The 14,756-nt window shown below is 52.6% G+C and overlaps 7 protein-coding genes across 7 annotated transcripts; 3 read left to right on the forward strand and 4 right to left on the reverse strand.

Annotated features, from left to right (window-relative positions):
* Positions 1–498: 498 nt before the first annotated feature.
* Positions 499–1,902, forward strand: N7462_003807 (uncharacterized protein; the record flags this gene model as incomplete). The annotated part of the gene is made up of 1 exon (XM_057075533.1): positions 499–1,902. The coding sequence occupies one exon, from the start codon at positions 499–501 to the stop codon at positions 1,900–1,902; it is 1,404 nt and encodes a 467-aa protein (XP_056935038.1).
* Positions 1,903–2,916: 1,014 nt separating this feature from the next.
* Positions 2,917–3,994, reverse strand: N7462_003808 (pyridoxal 5'-phosphate synthase subunit PdxS; the record flags this gene model as incomplete). The annotated part of the gene is made up of 3 exons (XM_057075534.1): positions 2,917–3,546; positions 3,638–3,820; positions 3,890–3,994. 3 exons carry the CDS (start codon positions 3,992–3,994, stop codon positions 2,917–2,919), a joined length of 918 nt encoding a protein of 305 aa, XP_056935039.1.
* A 1,087-nt stretch (positions 3,995–5,081) lies between these two features.
* N7462_003809 (translocon subunit SEC61) lies at positions 5,082–6,836 on the reverse strand (the record flags this gene model as incomplete). The annotated part of the gene is made up of 6 exons (XM_057075535.1): positions 5,082–5,163; positions 5,235–5,533; positions 5,617–6,309; positions 6,388–6,555; positions 6,624–6,724; positions 6,827–6,836. 6 exons carry the CDS (start codon positions 6,834–6,836, stop codon positions 5,082–5,084), a joined length of 1,353 nt encoding a protein of 450 aa, XP_056935040.1.
* Positions 6,837–7,537: 701 nt separating this feature from the next.
* Positions 7,538–8,914, reverse strand: N7462_003810 (uncharacterized protein; the record flags this gene model as incomplete). The annotated part of the gene is made up of 1 exon (XM_057075536.1): positions 7,538–8,914. The coding sequence occupies one exon, from the start codon at positions 8,912–8,914 to the stop codon at positions 7,538–7,540; it is 1,377 nt and encodes a 458-aa protein (XP_056935041.1).
* Positions 8,915–9,468: 554 nt separating this feature from the next.
* N7462_003811 (putative cyclin) lies at positions 9,469–10,442 on the forward strand (the record flags this gene model as incomplete). The annotated part of the gene is made up of 2 exons (XM_057075537.1): positions 9,469–9,726; positions 9,798–10,442. The coding sequence occupies 2 exons, from the start codon at positions 9,469–9,471 to the stop codon at positions 10,440–10,442; spliced, it is 903 nt and encodes a 300-aa protein (XP_056935042.1).
* A 1,081-nt stretch (positions 10,443–11,523) lies between these two features.
* Positions 11,524–12,715, forward strand: N7462_003812 (ATG3/ATG10 family protein; the record flags this gene model as incomplete). Its single annotated transcript, XM_057075538.1, has 2 exons — positions 11,524–12,074; positions 12,166–12,715. The coding sequence occupies 2 exons, from the start codon at positions 11,524–11,526 to the stop codon at positions 12,713–12,715; spliced, it is 1,101 nt and encodes a 366-aa protein (XP_056935043.1).
* A 982-nt stretch (positions 12,716–13,697) lies between these two features.
* Positions 13,698–14,438, reverse strand: N7462_003813 (putative cell wall protein; the record flags this gene model as incomplete). The annotated part of the gene is made up of 2 exons (XM_057075539.1): positions 13,698–14,276; positions 14,352–14,438. 2 exons carry the CDS (start codon positions 14,436–14,438, stop codon positions 13,698–13,700), a joined length of 666 nt encoding a protein of 221 aa, XP_056935044.1.
* Positions 14,439–14,756: the final 318 nt, after the last annotated feature.

Below are 14,756 nucleotides of genomic sequence, written 5' to 3' on the forward strand. Positions count from 1 at the left end.
ATTCCGATGTCGTTGCAGGAAGAGAAAATGCTACTCTATTATAGGATATTATAGAAGGAAATGATATTAAATGATTAACACTATTCAAAGAGAAAGTATATAGCTTGAACAGTTGGGTCACTATTAGCGTATAGTTATCGTCACTTGTAGAAGCCTTGGAGCGCCCTGGCCCAATATGAAGAAGTCTAGGCAAAGTAGTGCCTCTCAGCCAACTCCATATCCACTTTGGACCCACTGTAGACCAATAAGAGCGCTAGGTTCTCGCACCGCCACAGCGCCTGTACAAAAACAGCCCAAGTAAAAATAACATCCCTTCGGCGCGAAGAGGAGACCTAGTGGAGTCTTGCAAGCCCTTGGGGCAGTCGGGGCCATTCTTGGGGCTTCACCGCATGGCGGCTTCAAAGCCAGGGCCACTTTGATGCCTGAAATTTCTCTCTTTTATTAGATTCACACCCCGGTACTACCGTGGATCTTGTTTTTCTCTCAATTAAAGCGCATATGCCTGACATTCCCAACACTCCAGAGTCTGTCCTTCCTCGCTCGGATTCACGAAACCCGGCAACTACATGTAGAGGCATCACCGCCCAAGGCCGGCCTTGCCGCCGTGCTTTAGCTTCTTCTCAGACACCGTCACCGGCAACCACCCCACGAAAGAAAAGTGCCCATAATGTGCAACCCGATATGGCATCTTTGTACTGCTGGCAGCACAAAGACCAAGCAGCCTCATCCAGTATGGGGAATCAGGCGAATCAGGCGATCATCACTCCGGTAAAACCAAGGACTAGCATCGATACCCTTATGGACCGACTAGGTGTCCTCGAAATTAAAGATGAGAAACAAAGGCCGCCAAGAAAAGCTCAGCGGCACCGAACAAGTCAAAATAGGCCCAGTGAGAAGCAGCGCCGACGGCCAAAAAAGACATTCTGCTGTTTCGAAATCGTGGACGAGGACAACAACGAGGATGGCAGCCCATCTGCGTCAGTTCCACGGCCAGTTCATGCGCAACCGTCGCAAGGATCGACATCTTTGCCCCCAAATGCATATCGTCCTCTACGACCAGTGTCGGCTGCATACCCTCATGCAAAGCCCTCTTCATCGGCGCAACGAGTCTCATCGGTGACACATACGCCTTCACGGCCACCCATAAGCAATGGAAAACACTCTTCCTCCTCACAGACTTCATCCCTCCTCTCGTGGATCCCTAGCACATTGTCACCACAGACGACATCAATTCTCCTTACCGAACTGGCCAAACCGATCTCAGAGGCCGATGAAGAAGGCTACATCTATATGTTTTGGGTAACTCCCCAGACAACTGCCATGGGTGATGGCACAGAATCGCCGCTTCCAAGGGATATCGCTGTCTCGATTCTGCCTTCCATGCCATCAAGCAGTGACATGCTCCGTCCACCACCTCAACCGCGCAGTGTGAGCGATGCCCTTCGCGCAGCACACCAGCTTAATGCACTTACCTCAAACCCCACGTCAAGTACCCCAGGCACCATCCGGTTAAAGATTGGACGCACAAGCAACGTGCACCGGCGACTTGCAGAATGGACCCGCCAATGCTCGCATGATTTGACTCTGATTCGCTATTACCCCTATACGCCGTCTTCATCCACCTCATCCTCACCTGCGCGAGCTCCGCTACCTGTACGTGATGCTGGTAACCGTGCGCCTTTATCTTCATTGGTCCCGGGAAGGAAAGTCCCACATGTCCACCGTGTGGAACGTTTGATTCACCTGGAGCTGGGGGATTTGAGAATCCGTGACCTTGGAAGGTGTAGTGAGTGCGGTAAGGAGCATCGAGAATGGTTTGAAGTTGAGGCGGAAAAAGAAGCCTTGCGGCGGGTAGATGAATGTGTGCGACGATGGGTCTCGTGGGGAGAATCAAGGCAGTAAATTTGTCATGTATAGAAGAATTTGTTATAGAGTGTGATTCGATTATGGTTTTACTAAAGATGATCTTCCCCAAACAGAAGTAGTTCGGGACGGAGCCAACAAATACCTATGCACTAGATATCGATTCAGACACTTCCACTGAGCCTATAAACAACTTCCTCCTTCTTGCTTCCAACCCCTCAATAATTGCCATCCACCTCCCCTTCCAATCCCGATCGCTACGACTACGCCTTACACGCCCTATCCTCTAATGTGTTCGCCTGCTCTCGTAAGATAAGTTACCGTATCGGTACATACCCGTACGACCCGCTGGCGACGCAAGAGGATCCGCGAACGGGTAGATTCGGTAGATTCGGTGACAGGATCGCGCAGGCAGCAGGCCAATCGCCGGCCGGTCCGCTTGGCATAACTTGCCAACGGCGAATTGACCGATTTGCCAGTGGGTTGAGGGTGGGAAAGAGTTCTCGGACTCCTGCTTTTTCCCCAGAGCGCCGCGGCCATCGGTGGTTCGGAGCGGAGGACCTATCAGGTGGCTGCAACTGATCGACGGGCCGGGGGTAGTTGTTTAAATCAGCCCTGCATGCCGGAGACACAAAGACTCGAGAATTGCGTTACGTGAAATGCTCACGTACTCGTAGTTCAGAGCTTAGAATTTGTAATAAGTCTCAGTACTAAGGCCCTAGCTAGGGGGAAAGGGAGGAGGGGTGGGTAATCTATAGGCGAAAGTTAGTGCGGGAGAATGAGAAAGTTAATTCTCGAGATTGGCTCTCTGTGGCGAGGGCTTCTATGCATGTTCAAAATTGCTACGAATGTAAATCGAACCCATCTTCATGGAAACAAGAAGTCTCTAAAAAAAAATTGTATATGTCATGCTAACAAGAAGGGCATCGGCAACGTGACTCATGTACAAGAAAATTTTTGAACTGTCCCATCCAGGGAGACCACCCAAACCATAGAAAAGTTAAGGGACAAAGCACGAAGAAAACTGAAATACGACAATGAGTGTTAGTCAATTTACCAGCCACGACCAGCCAGCTTGTCGCTCTCGGGCATCTTCTGCACATTAATGCCGACCATGGCCTCACCCAGACCTTCGCTGACCTCGGCAAGGACCTTGGGGTCCTTGAAGTGAGTCACGGCCTGGACAATGGCGCGGGCGCGCTTCTTGGCATCGCCCGACTTGAAAATTCCGGAGCCGACGAAGACGCCGTCGCAGCCCAGCTGCATCATCAGCGCCGCATCGGCAGGGGTCGCCACACCACCGGCGGCGAAGTTGACAACGGGCAGGCGGCCCTTCTCAGCGCAGTCACGGACGAGCTCGTAAGGAGCCTCAATCTCGCGAGCAAAGGCGCGGAGCTCAGGCTCGGGGTCGGCGCTGGCTAGGAGAATGCCGCGGGCGCGGGCAATCTGGGCGTTCACGGTACGCATGTGCTTGACAGCCTCGACGACGTCGCCGGTGCCGGCTTCACCCTTGGTGCGGATCATAGCGGCGCCCTCAGAGATACGGCGCAGGGCCTCACCCAGGTTACGGCAGCCGCAGACGAAGGGCGCCTTGAAGTTGGACTTGGTAACGTGGTACACATCGTCGGCGGGGGTCAGGACTTCGGATTCATCGATATAGTCGACGCCAATAGCCTCGAGGATCTGGGAGGAGGCAAATAGTTAATTCTCAATGGTCTCGCGCGTACTGGCGATTGCTCTACCCTGTGTAGAGAGGTGCACGTAGCGAACGTACCTGGCACTCAACGAAGTGGCCAATGCGAGCCTTGGCCATGACGGGGATAGTCACGGCCTCCATGATCTCCTTAATCATGCTGGGGTCGGACATGCGGGCAACGCCACCCTCCACACGGATATCAGCGGGGACACGCTCGAGGGCCATGACGGCGGCAGCACCGGCCTCCTCAGCAATGCGAGCCTATTGCAACACGGGCAGGAATATTAGCAAATGGTCCTTGACAGTAAGTGAGATCTGTGAGAGTCCTACCTGCTCCGCATTGACGACGTCCATGATCACGCCACCCTTCAACATCTGCGCGAGACCGGCCTTGACGGTGAAGTCATTGGCGGTGGTACCGTTCTGCTGGGCCATTGTGAGGGATATGGTGGAGGAGAGAGAATTATTGAGGAGCGAGGCGAAGAAGAGAAGAGGATAGGAAGAAAAGGAGGATTAAAAGAGGAGAAGAGTCGAGAAGAATTGAGTGAGTCAACTTGTCGATAAGAATACAATTTCCCCCGCCAAAAGTCTACGCCACCAATCAAGCCGGAGCTGCCCCTCGTTCACATTTAAGCTCGCCGCCTGCGAAATCGGGCCTAGAGTTACCCGAGGATACCAGGACCGGCGGCGAAACGAGTACGGTACGGTATCACTGTGACCGACCGCACGTCCCGTTCAGGCAGGTCCATGTCCATAGAAGGCGCGGGTGCGACAGTCCCTTGATTAGGCCTGACTACGACTGTATAATATCCATTGTAACTTCAACTAGAGCTGGTACCTATATAGGAGACAGTGCTTTCTCTTGTCTTCAGCTGAAATGCTGTACTTCTGGAATTGAGTAACTCACAAAAATCCGACGTACGCGAGAATCAGCATCTTCTCTCGAGGAGTTCTATCTACATGTATGAGACAAATTGTGGCAGAGAACGGAAAACTATTCGAACAGTTGAGAATCAAAGTCTTGATGCAGGACATCAACATAGAGGGATGCTTATTCACGGCAAATAGATTCATTTGGTTTTGTGACATAGAATATGGTTACAGGACCCTCCATGAAGGGTGCTTCGATTCTTGGCGGCCGCATTGTCGACAGCAAGACCATTTGTACCCGGAGACACTCCCAAGCCATAAATTGTCGAGGCATGTCGTATAAATATCGTCATGCATGACAATTGGACCCCCTCATACAATAGAGGGAGGGGGGAGGAAGAAAACATGGATACAATGACAGTCACCGGCCATGCCGCCCCAGACACCAAACGTACAGGCCCGACATTGACCCAGTCTCGTCGCAGACAAACCGCACACCAATTCTTTCTCTCCCTTCCCAAAAATCGTATAGAGAACAGCGGGCAAATTAAAAGAGACAGAAAAAAAGAACAATCAACAGTTTCAGAAGGCTACAGAAGGTAGTCTTTCGTCAAACCGTTCGTAAGAAGAAAGTGGGCCTATTTCAAGGCATTTAGCTGCCAGGGACAAGACCCTTCAGACCAGCACCGATGTCACCCTCGCGGGCGGCAATCTCGAAGTAGCCATAGATGATGCTGGAGAAAAAAAGGAATGAGTTTAATGGTTTCAAAAGCAACGGGAAAAAGGGAGCTAGGAGAGAACTTACGTCACGGCAAGCAAAATACCAGTGCCGCTGCCCAGGGCGCCGAGAAGGTCGGAAGCGACGGACAGAGCACCAATGCAGGCACCACCGAAAGCAGCCGCAGTGGGAATAACACGCTTGAGCTCCTTGTACATGCTCTGCTCACGGTGACCGGACATGACAAGACCCTGGTCCTTGAGCTGCTTGGCAACATCACGGGGAGCAGAGCCGGACACCTCAATCCAGGTCTTGGAGAAAAGCGCGCAGGCGACCAACATGAAGGTAATATAGGCAGCAGTGTGGATGGGGTCGAGGAGAGCCTCCTTGAAGTTAAGGGGGGAGACATGTAATAGGCAATACCGGAGGCAGCATAGAGCTGGGCAGAGCCCTCGCGGGGCTCCCAGACTCCGAGAAGTCTGACGAGCAGGTTGTCCGAGAAGCGAGAGTACAACATCTGGCTGATCAGGAAGATGTTGGAGCTAAGGGCGGACTGGAGCATGATGGGCATGTTCGAGGTATAGAAAAGGCGGACAGGGTAGGAGCCGCGCATGCCACGCTGGCGGGCAGACTTGACGGGGATCTCAACACGGAAGCCCTGGAGGTAGATGACGGCAGCGAAGACGAGCAGAGTGGCCAGCAGGTTCATCACGTTAGGCAAGTTCTGGCGGTAGAAGGCCTCATACAGCGCGCGCTGCTTGTCGGGCCAAGTCAGGAGCAGGTGGAACAGGGCAATGATCGCACCCTCGAACTCGGGGCCACGGCCAGTGTTGATGGTGGTAGGGGAGAAAGCCTTCCAGACGATGGACTCGCAGATGTTGGTGGCAATGAACAGGGAGATACCGCTACCAAGACCATAGCCCTTTTGGAGCAGCTCATCAAGCAGAATGACAACCAGGCCGGCAACAACCAGCTGGACAATCAGGAGAACACAGATACCAGCGCCCAGGTCACTGGGCTGGCCATAGAGACCAGTCAGGACGTAGACACAGCCCTGGCCAAAGGCGAGGATGATGGCGAACAGCTTCTGCGCGGTCTGGTAGAGCTCGCGGTCGGTCTTGAGATCCAGGTTGACATCGATAAGGTGGGTACCGGCAAGGAGCTAGAGAGAGAAAAAAAAGCGACAAATTAGTTGAATTCCCGGCGGTCACAGTATTGGATTTTATTGATGGGCGCATACCTGGAAGACCATGCCGGAGGAGATGATGGGGGTGATACCCAACTCCATGAGGGTACCCCGGTTACTGGCCAGCATCATACGCAGCCAGTACAGGGGGTCGGAGGTATCGGAGGACACGATACCGTAGAGAGGCATTTGGCTCATGACCAGGAAGATCAAGAGGGTGAGCTAGAAGGAGGCTCGATTAGATTCCACGTCAATTCGTCACCAGCAGCGGAGGTTTTCCAGTCACATACACCAGTCCACATCAACTTCTGGTTGAAGGGCACCTTGGTCTCAGGAGCTGCCACCTCCGGGAGGAGGGGCGTAAAGGGCTTGATCAAGTCAAGAAAGCGTACTAGGAACTATCATCAGTATTTGCGAGGCCATTGCGATTGATGTGAGGTGGATCGTGACGATCGCGTGCTGGGCACTGTGTTCGGGGGGGCATTGGACTCACGGCCGCTCATGATGACAATCTTCCTCCCAATCCGTCAAAAAAGAAATAAAGGAAGCTGGGAATCGAAACCAGCCGAAGGAGCGGAAGGGGGGAGGTAAAATAGGAAAAGGAAGAAAAGGAGAGGGGAGAAGAAGGTCGGAGGGAAGGATGGGGGGAGGAGGAAAGAGAGGGAAGAGGTTCGCTGGCCACTTTTCGCTTCGCGCTAATTAAGGCCACTTGGTCTTCGCCGCAAACACGCCTGCACCAACAGAACCCCCCCCCATGCACTCGATGACTCAACGCAAGCGAGAGACGATTCAGGATCTGGATAAATTTTCTGGCAGCAGCATTATCTTCAACTCTCTTTATAGGCTTAAAAATCGATCTTTGTTGGCCTTGACCGTTCTCATCGTGTGTACCCCGGTGTAGGGGGCCCCGAAGCTTATCCCCACACTACGTTAGGGTCGCTGCTTCACAGGGTCTACGGAGTATACGGAGCTTGAGCAACAGCATATCGTCTGGGTTTGAAGTATCATTTCCAAAATTCCATGGCATCCGATGGCCCGAGAATTACATCACTCAATAAATTCCCGATTAAATCTCTTTCCTTTCTATAGACACCAAGTCCCTGCGGGAGTATCATATCAGATCCCAAGCCCCCATACGTTATGATCCCAAAAAGAACGTCACAAATAATATCATCTTAATTAAAGTTTGTCATCCGAGTCTTGCTCAAGGACCGACAAGACCGAGACAGTCATCAATCACTAGCTCAAGCTCCCCAAGTCGGGTCTTGAGACCTCGGTTCTCATCCTTGAGCACCCCCATTACACTCCAAGCTTCAGAGGCCGGAACGCCATGGCAGTTACTGCATTGATGGGAGTTTCCAACGAAAGAACTACCGAGCCGTGTCGAGGCAAGACCTTTCATAACACGATCATATGTGGATGAGCGCGTCGGGGTGGGGGTGGTGGTGACGGTGACGAGATTTTTTTGAATGGTTGGAAGCGCTGTCGGGGTCGACAACGCAACTTGAGACAAGTTTGGGGACGGGGCAGTCAGGGTGGACGTTGGCGACTCAACACTCTCTTTGTGTGAGAATATGCTGTCGGCGACACTCTCGTCACCCGACTCAAAGCCTGAATCACTAGCGAATGTCCCATGGCTTGCCCGCTTGCCACCTCGGTGAGGAGTCTGAAGCACAAGGGACGGAATCTCGTCTTCGGGGGGAATCGCGCGCACCGCGCGACTCCGGCTCCGAGATTGTTCACGTTGTCGAAGGCGCCGCTCTTCTTCTAGTTCTTGAGCCATGGCCTGCATGGCTTTCTCCTGGCTCAGGACCTTGGCAGCCATCCCATCCAGCTGCGTCTTCAGATGATTGACCCGTGCTCGAGTCTCCTCCAACTCCTCCAGCTTTTCGTTCCGATCAGCCAAAGCCTGATGCATAGCGAATGTCCGTTGTTTATAGGCTTCTTGCATACGTTGTAGCACGGTCGTGGCGTGGTCGCGGAGGCTATCGAGTGCTTCATCACTGGAGGCATCGGATTTGGGGAGGGACAGAGCCGCGGAAATATCGAGGTTGAGGAACTCGTCATCTGCAGGTTCGGGTGGATCTTGCTTCTGCTCTGCCTGCCGGCGGAGGCCGAAGAAGTTGAACCGCCCAGTCCCCGAGGCGGTGTTCTTTCGAGAGTGTGAAGACGATTCCGTGGCTAGACGGGGAGTATCCATCTCCGTCGAGTCGGCATGGTCGTCGGGGTACATAGTGATTCCCAAGTCGACCGGTTCAGACTTGCCCTGGAACCAATCTGACAGGATCCTTGCTCGAGCCTCGAGCTTCTTCTTGGGAAACGTATCTGTCCAAGTTGGGATCGATCGGTTCCTCGGAAGGGAGTCGTTCGACGTCGGATCGTGTAGCTCTTCGTCGAAGATAGGGGGACGTGCAATATACTCGGTGTTTGCCCGACGATGTGAGGGCAAGCTGGTAAAGCGTTTCTCAGAGGAAATCGCAGGGATCGTCGATCTTAGGGGCGGCGAGGCAACGGTCTCGTGAATCCCCTGCGAGGCATCGGAATGTAGGGTGACGGGACCGTGAGAGGGGACGAACGACATGGTTGTGAGGGGTGGCTTGACCTCAGAGGCCGTCGGAGTTCGAATGCCACGTCGAATGGGGTGGTGCTGTGGCGCTGTGTACGACCTTGGAGGTCCAAGAGTGGAGAGATGCAGCTGTGAAGTGGTCACGAAGATCGTCCGAAGAGTAGTCGGCTAAAGGAGGGGGATGGAAGCGCGACGATTGGAATAATTAGGATGAAACCATAAACGGGTCTCAATAGCGTATGTTTCACTGCAGGAGGTTTGAAAAGGGGAAAGAAGGGTCTGTCTGTTTGAAACTGTCGAGGTAAATAAAAGAGGCTGGGAGGCGCAACTATGAAATGGCGGTGGCTGAACGTCGGGGTTCAATCACGAGCTCCACCATCTTCCAGTCTTTCGGATCCGCAATGACCGGCACCTTGGATCAATCTACTACGTACCTACATTGTTGTGCTGGGTCTGCCACTCACTGGGACTCGGCGATCTCTGGAAGGATCGAGTCGAGCTCGATCCCCGTCCGTTAATTTGGTACGAGCTTGTCTCATCCCACGTCCCTTGCAAATCTCCTGCCCGCCATGGCACCCACCACCCCAGGTCTGAAACACCTTTCCAACGCGCTGGCAACCCCCGAGCAGCTGTCAAATTCCTCCTCCTCGATCGATGGAGTCCCTACCGATCTGGAAGCTTCCATTCGCTGCGCCGGCGCCCAACTAACACAAGCGGCCGGCATTCTGTTGCACCTGTCGCAGGACATTATCGCGCAGGCCATCGTAATCTTCACGCGTTTCTGGCTTGGAGCTGAGGGCGGTAGCTTGCGCTTATATGCAGCCAAAGTATGTAGACTTGCTTCAATCCGTGCCATACTGGGCTCATTCGTTCATCGGCTCACCTCGATTCTTCCCAGGATGTATCGGCCGCGGCTCTCTACCTCGCCGCTAAGCTCTCCTTCCAGCCCACTTCGCCGCGTTCGGTTCTCAATGTCTATACTCTCCTCCTCTCTCTGAAGGCCTCACCGTTATGGTTTGTGAACCCGAATGGAGCTCCCGCGCAGCCACCATCTCCCGATGTCTATATTCTCTCAGAGGGCGGATACCAGGCCGACCGTTTAGTCCTTCTCCGGATTGAGTCAATCATCCTCCGCACACTCGGCTTCGACACACACGTTGCTCTTCCACACACGATTGCCCTGACCTACTTGCAAACCCTAGGTGTAGCAAAGCCGGCGGTATCACGCCGGGTGATCGAGCATTTGAATGCGGCGTTGCTATCGCCTCAGCTACTCTACGTAACACACCAGCCCAACGCTCTAGCAGTCGCGGCAATCTACCTCGCCGCACGTGAGGAAGGCATCAAACTAGTGGATGGGGAATGGTGGGAAGTTTTTGACGTTGACCGTGAAGAACTCGGGTTCCTAGTCGTCGGAATGCGGAGCACAGAAGGATTTATGCGGAGAGAAACAGAGGTGTGGAAAGCAAAAGTGATTCCCATGACGGTGGAGGACTTGGATTCAGAACTCGAGCGACGCCGGATGATGGACGAAGGCGAGTGAAGCCGGACTTTGAGACAGAATGCTATTTGTCTATGAACATGACTCGTCGAGGAGCCCTTGGATGCAGCCGGCGCCAAAAATCAGGCTCCCAATTCCCCGGGAGGCCATACCCATGATTTCAGGGCACTGAAAAGGGATAAGGCCCTCTTTTATTGTTGGCCAGCTCCAATTCCTGCCCGTGGAAAATACGTCCCAGGTTAGGCCATGAGCAAGGGTGCAGCCCCGTGTATTGATGCCTGCAACTTAGCACTACTTGGCAGAAAAGATGAATCATGCTGCAACAGTTGTGTTGGATTACTATGTCTAGCAACAGAGGAATCGAGAGTGACTAGATCTGCAAGCAAAATACACTCATATTACATTTCATTTACTCCTCCAGCTTACCCAATTTACATTTCCCACATCCATAATAAGCACGGACAACTGTGACAGCTAGCTATTAAAGGAAGTACACATAGCGCCATGGAAGATAGGAGCGGGGTGTCATTAGGAGCGTTATCTACAGGCAAATAGAGAACAAGAAACAGACTGTGCATGTATGAGCACTGTACAGAGGGGTGGTTAATCAAATCTTGGAAGTGGTTGGCTGGGGAAATAATATACATGTCTGAAGCCCATAGAGACAGAAACACCAGTAAGAGATAGTAAAAGTCACATGTTACATGGATTATAAATGCCGGCATCAAGAGTTGTTCTATATTCTAAATCTTATATTCTAAATCTTATAGGACAAAGAGGAGCAGATACTGGATAAATAAATAAGTACACTATATATATCTTGAAGCTCCAACTATCCCAAACAGAATCAACCAAATAATGTCTTCACTCTAATAAGCGCATCAGATTGATCTCTCTCACCTGATTGAGTTCAAATAGACCAAATGAGTCACAAAAGACTCCAGCGTGTTCAATCTGGTGGAATGAAGTCCCGGAAATTTTGTATGCAGAACCAGATGATGCAAGACAAGGAGCTCACGCGGGGCCGATCATGTGCTCCACCGCTTATCAGTATTGAATCACCCCGCCCTCATCTCCAACCATCAACTTTCTTCTTGCATAGCACCATAGAAACACAGATACGATGAACATCCTGCATTCCACACTATCAACCTGGCGCGACCGGCTGGCTCCGGTCTCCCGCACTTCAACCTTCCGCGCCACCGGCCAGATCACTCCAGAGGAGTTTGTGCTTGCGGGCGACTATTTGGTCTACAAGTTCCCGACGTGGTCCTGGGCCGATGCATCCAGCCCAGCCAAGCGTGTATCCTATCTGCCCCCGGGCAAACAGTTTCTCGTCACCCGTGGCGTGCCCTGCCATCGCCGGCTAAACGATAATTTTGCCGGCGATGCGGGCCACGAAGATGAGATTGTCAGGGACATGCTTGCTGGGGACGGGGATGAGGGTGCGGCGGGTGCTGACAGTAGTGATGGGTGGCTGCGAACTGGTGGTGGGCGTGATGTTGCTGCGGATAGTGACAGACAAGAAGCTCGCATCAGGGATGTGAGGACAGTGGATGAGTCCGGGAACTTGGGCGAGCAGGAGGATGAAGAGGAGATCCCAGATATGGAAGATGATGATGACGATGAAGAGGCGATTATTCGCGAGCCTGTCGGAAAGTCCGGGACGACGCAGTAAGTTGCGCTTTCTTGCTTCGGCTCGCTCTTTCACGGTCCATTATATCTGGTGTATGTCTCAACTAACGAACGATATTATGATGCCCAGGCCTCTCCGCACTTACACTCTTTACATCACATATGCCAACTTCTATCGAACGCCTCGGCTCTATCTGTCTGGCTATCTATCTCCGTCTGAGCCGCTTCCTCCGCACCTGATGATGGAGGACATTGTCGGCGACTATAAGGATAAGACTGTGACACTGGAGGACTTCCCCTGGTTCGACGGCAGCGTCAAAATGGCCAGCGTTCACCCCTGCCGCCACGCATCAGTCATGAAGACCCTGCTTGATCGAGCCGATGCCGCACTCAAAGTGCGGCGGGAGAAGCTGAAGCAAACACAGTCCCGAGAGGAAGCCAACCATATGTTAAAAGCAGATAGAAGCAGCGGACTCGAGGGACTTGTGGACGACACGAAAGGCCTATCACTGGGTGAGCACTCACAGCAGCCCTCAGGTGGTGGCGATGAGTGGGAGGTTCTTCAGCACGACGAGGAAGAACAGGTTGCAATCCGGGTTGACCAGTATCTGGTCGTGTTTTTGAAGTTCATTGCTAGCGTTACACCTGGTATTGAGCACGACTTTACGATGGGCGTATAACTGAACAACAAGGCTCTCACTTGGTCTTTCATCCCCCAGCCAGTCTCATGACCGCTGGCCAGACTGCTCTGGGGTTGTTTTGGATGCTCTTGCGCGGACTGGCGTCAAAGGGCCTGGAATCAAGGGATCAACCTACGACTGACTTGCTTTGGAATATGGGATATGCATAATGACTTGGCGTTTTTTTTTCTGCCCTTGTTTTTTTTTTTCGCTGGCTGAAGGAATATGGACTTTCTTTCCTCATTTTTTGATATTTTTGATATGCATCAAATGAAATTATTTGCGCAGCGTGCACACGCCAAAGATACAGTCAAAGTCCTCTGATCTTTCTCAAGTTTCCTTTTCCCGTGGTGGCATGTATCGCAACTTGCGCCTGTGATACGAAAGACCCCTAGCGTTGCCAATCCCCCACATAACCCCTTTTTCCCACGGTCAGTCAACTGACAAATACTGGACTGGACTGGATCCCGGGATGAAAGAAGTAAATATGGTTACAAGGATTTCCTATTCGACCGTGCGGTCTCGTATTAATGGGGAAAGCAATATAATAAACGCAGGGACCAAGCCCAAATGCAATGTATTCAAGCACAGCAGTACCAGAAGAAGTCATTTTTGTCAATTGTCCAAAAGAAAACAGGTACGGAATGTGCAAAGCACGCCCGGACTCCCAAACCTTCATGATCACACACAAGAGAAGAAAAGAAAAACCGAGTCCAACGGTGACAGTAGATAGCATGGCTCTCATATGTTGGCCGAGATACAGGTATCTGGAGTTTGCAGTCCAGCGGCCAAAACAGGGGGCCATTAAATAAATAACCAAAAGTAAACACGAGAGAAGAGACAAAGACAAATGTAACAGGTCGGCGCGAAAAGTACAAGACAAGGCAAAAGATACAGATATCATGCGAGGCGGAATAGATGTCCATCCCAAAAGAGGCTTTCTTAATCACATCCATACATCATAGTCCCAGTCGGGCGTGATTTAGTAAACGAAGCCCAAGATGATAGGAAGAGCGACGGCGAGGAACGAGGTCGGGGCCAGAGCAGAGCCAGCATTGAAGACCGGCATCGAGGGCTGGTGGGAAGGAGTGGCAGTCGGGGCTGGGTGCGGGATAAGAGGAGTCGACTGGGCGGGCACCGGAGTGGCAGGCGCCCACGTAGGAGGAGGAGTAGCCGTGGGAATAACGATGGGAGTGGTGTAGGTGGGAGGAATCATCGAGGGAATATAGGTCGAGGTCTCCTCAGCGGGAGGAGGGACCTCAGACACCTCCACAATCTCAGGGCATGGCACGGCCTGGTGGGCATCATGGGTGCCAGCGCCGAAGCGGACAGAAGGGCCTCCGGGAATACCAACATCGTATCCGAGGCCGGCATCGTGCTCACTGTCTACACCGGGGCCGCAGGGACCGTGGTGCTCGCTGTGAGTGCCGAGGCCGTAGCGAACACCAGGACCACCGGGAATGCCAACATCGTATCCGAGACCCGCATCGTGCTCACTGTTGCCAGTGGTAGGAGCGGGATCAGCACTGCCAGCGATACCGCCGAGAAGAGGAAGACCGTTCTAGTTTACCATATTAGTGTTGACGATCCTCGTGATCGCCTCCATGGAGAGATGCGTGTGGTCTGCAAAACTTACCGGCTGGGGAGCAGCCAGGATCGAAGCGGGGCCAACGGCGAGGGCAAGGCACAGAGCCGCGGAGAGGGTAAAAGACTTGGAAGACATTGTTTGTTTTTGAGGGTGAAGCTCGAAGGAATGAATCCGGTGAATATTAATAACGAGTGTTATGGTATAAAATGGATGTGAAAGAAAGACTTGAGGAGCAGGCTCCAAGAAAGGCAAGAGAGCGAATGACTGTCCGGGATTCTGATGAATGGATGCTGAAGAGAAGAAACAGGGTCGCTGCCCATGGCCTTTATGTAGTTTTCCTTCTGACCAGGCGTGCATCCGAGTATCCGAGGGGCAGTTTGTGGAGAGAGGGAGAAAGAGGGGAGCCAAGGGCCAGCCAGAAACGGGGATGCTGCAAGGCTACAGACTAGCCCT

The sequence above is a fragment of the Penicillium macrosclerotiorum genome (assembly GCF_028827735.1).
Source record: "Penicillium macrosclerotiorum strain IBT 26536 chromosome Unknown utg000003l_segment0_segment0, whole genome shotgun sequence".
NCBI lineage: Eukaryota > Fungi > Ascomycota > Eurotiomycetes > Eurotiales > Aspergillaceae > Penicillium > Penicillium macrosclerotiorum.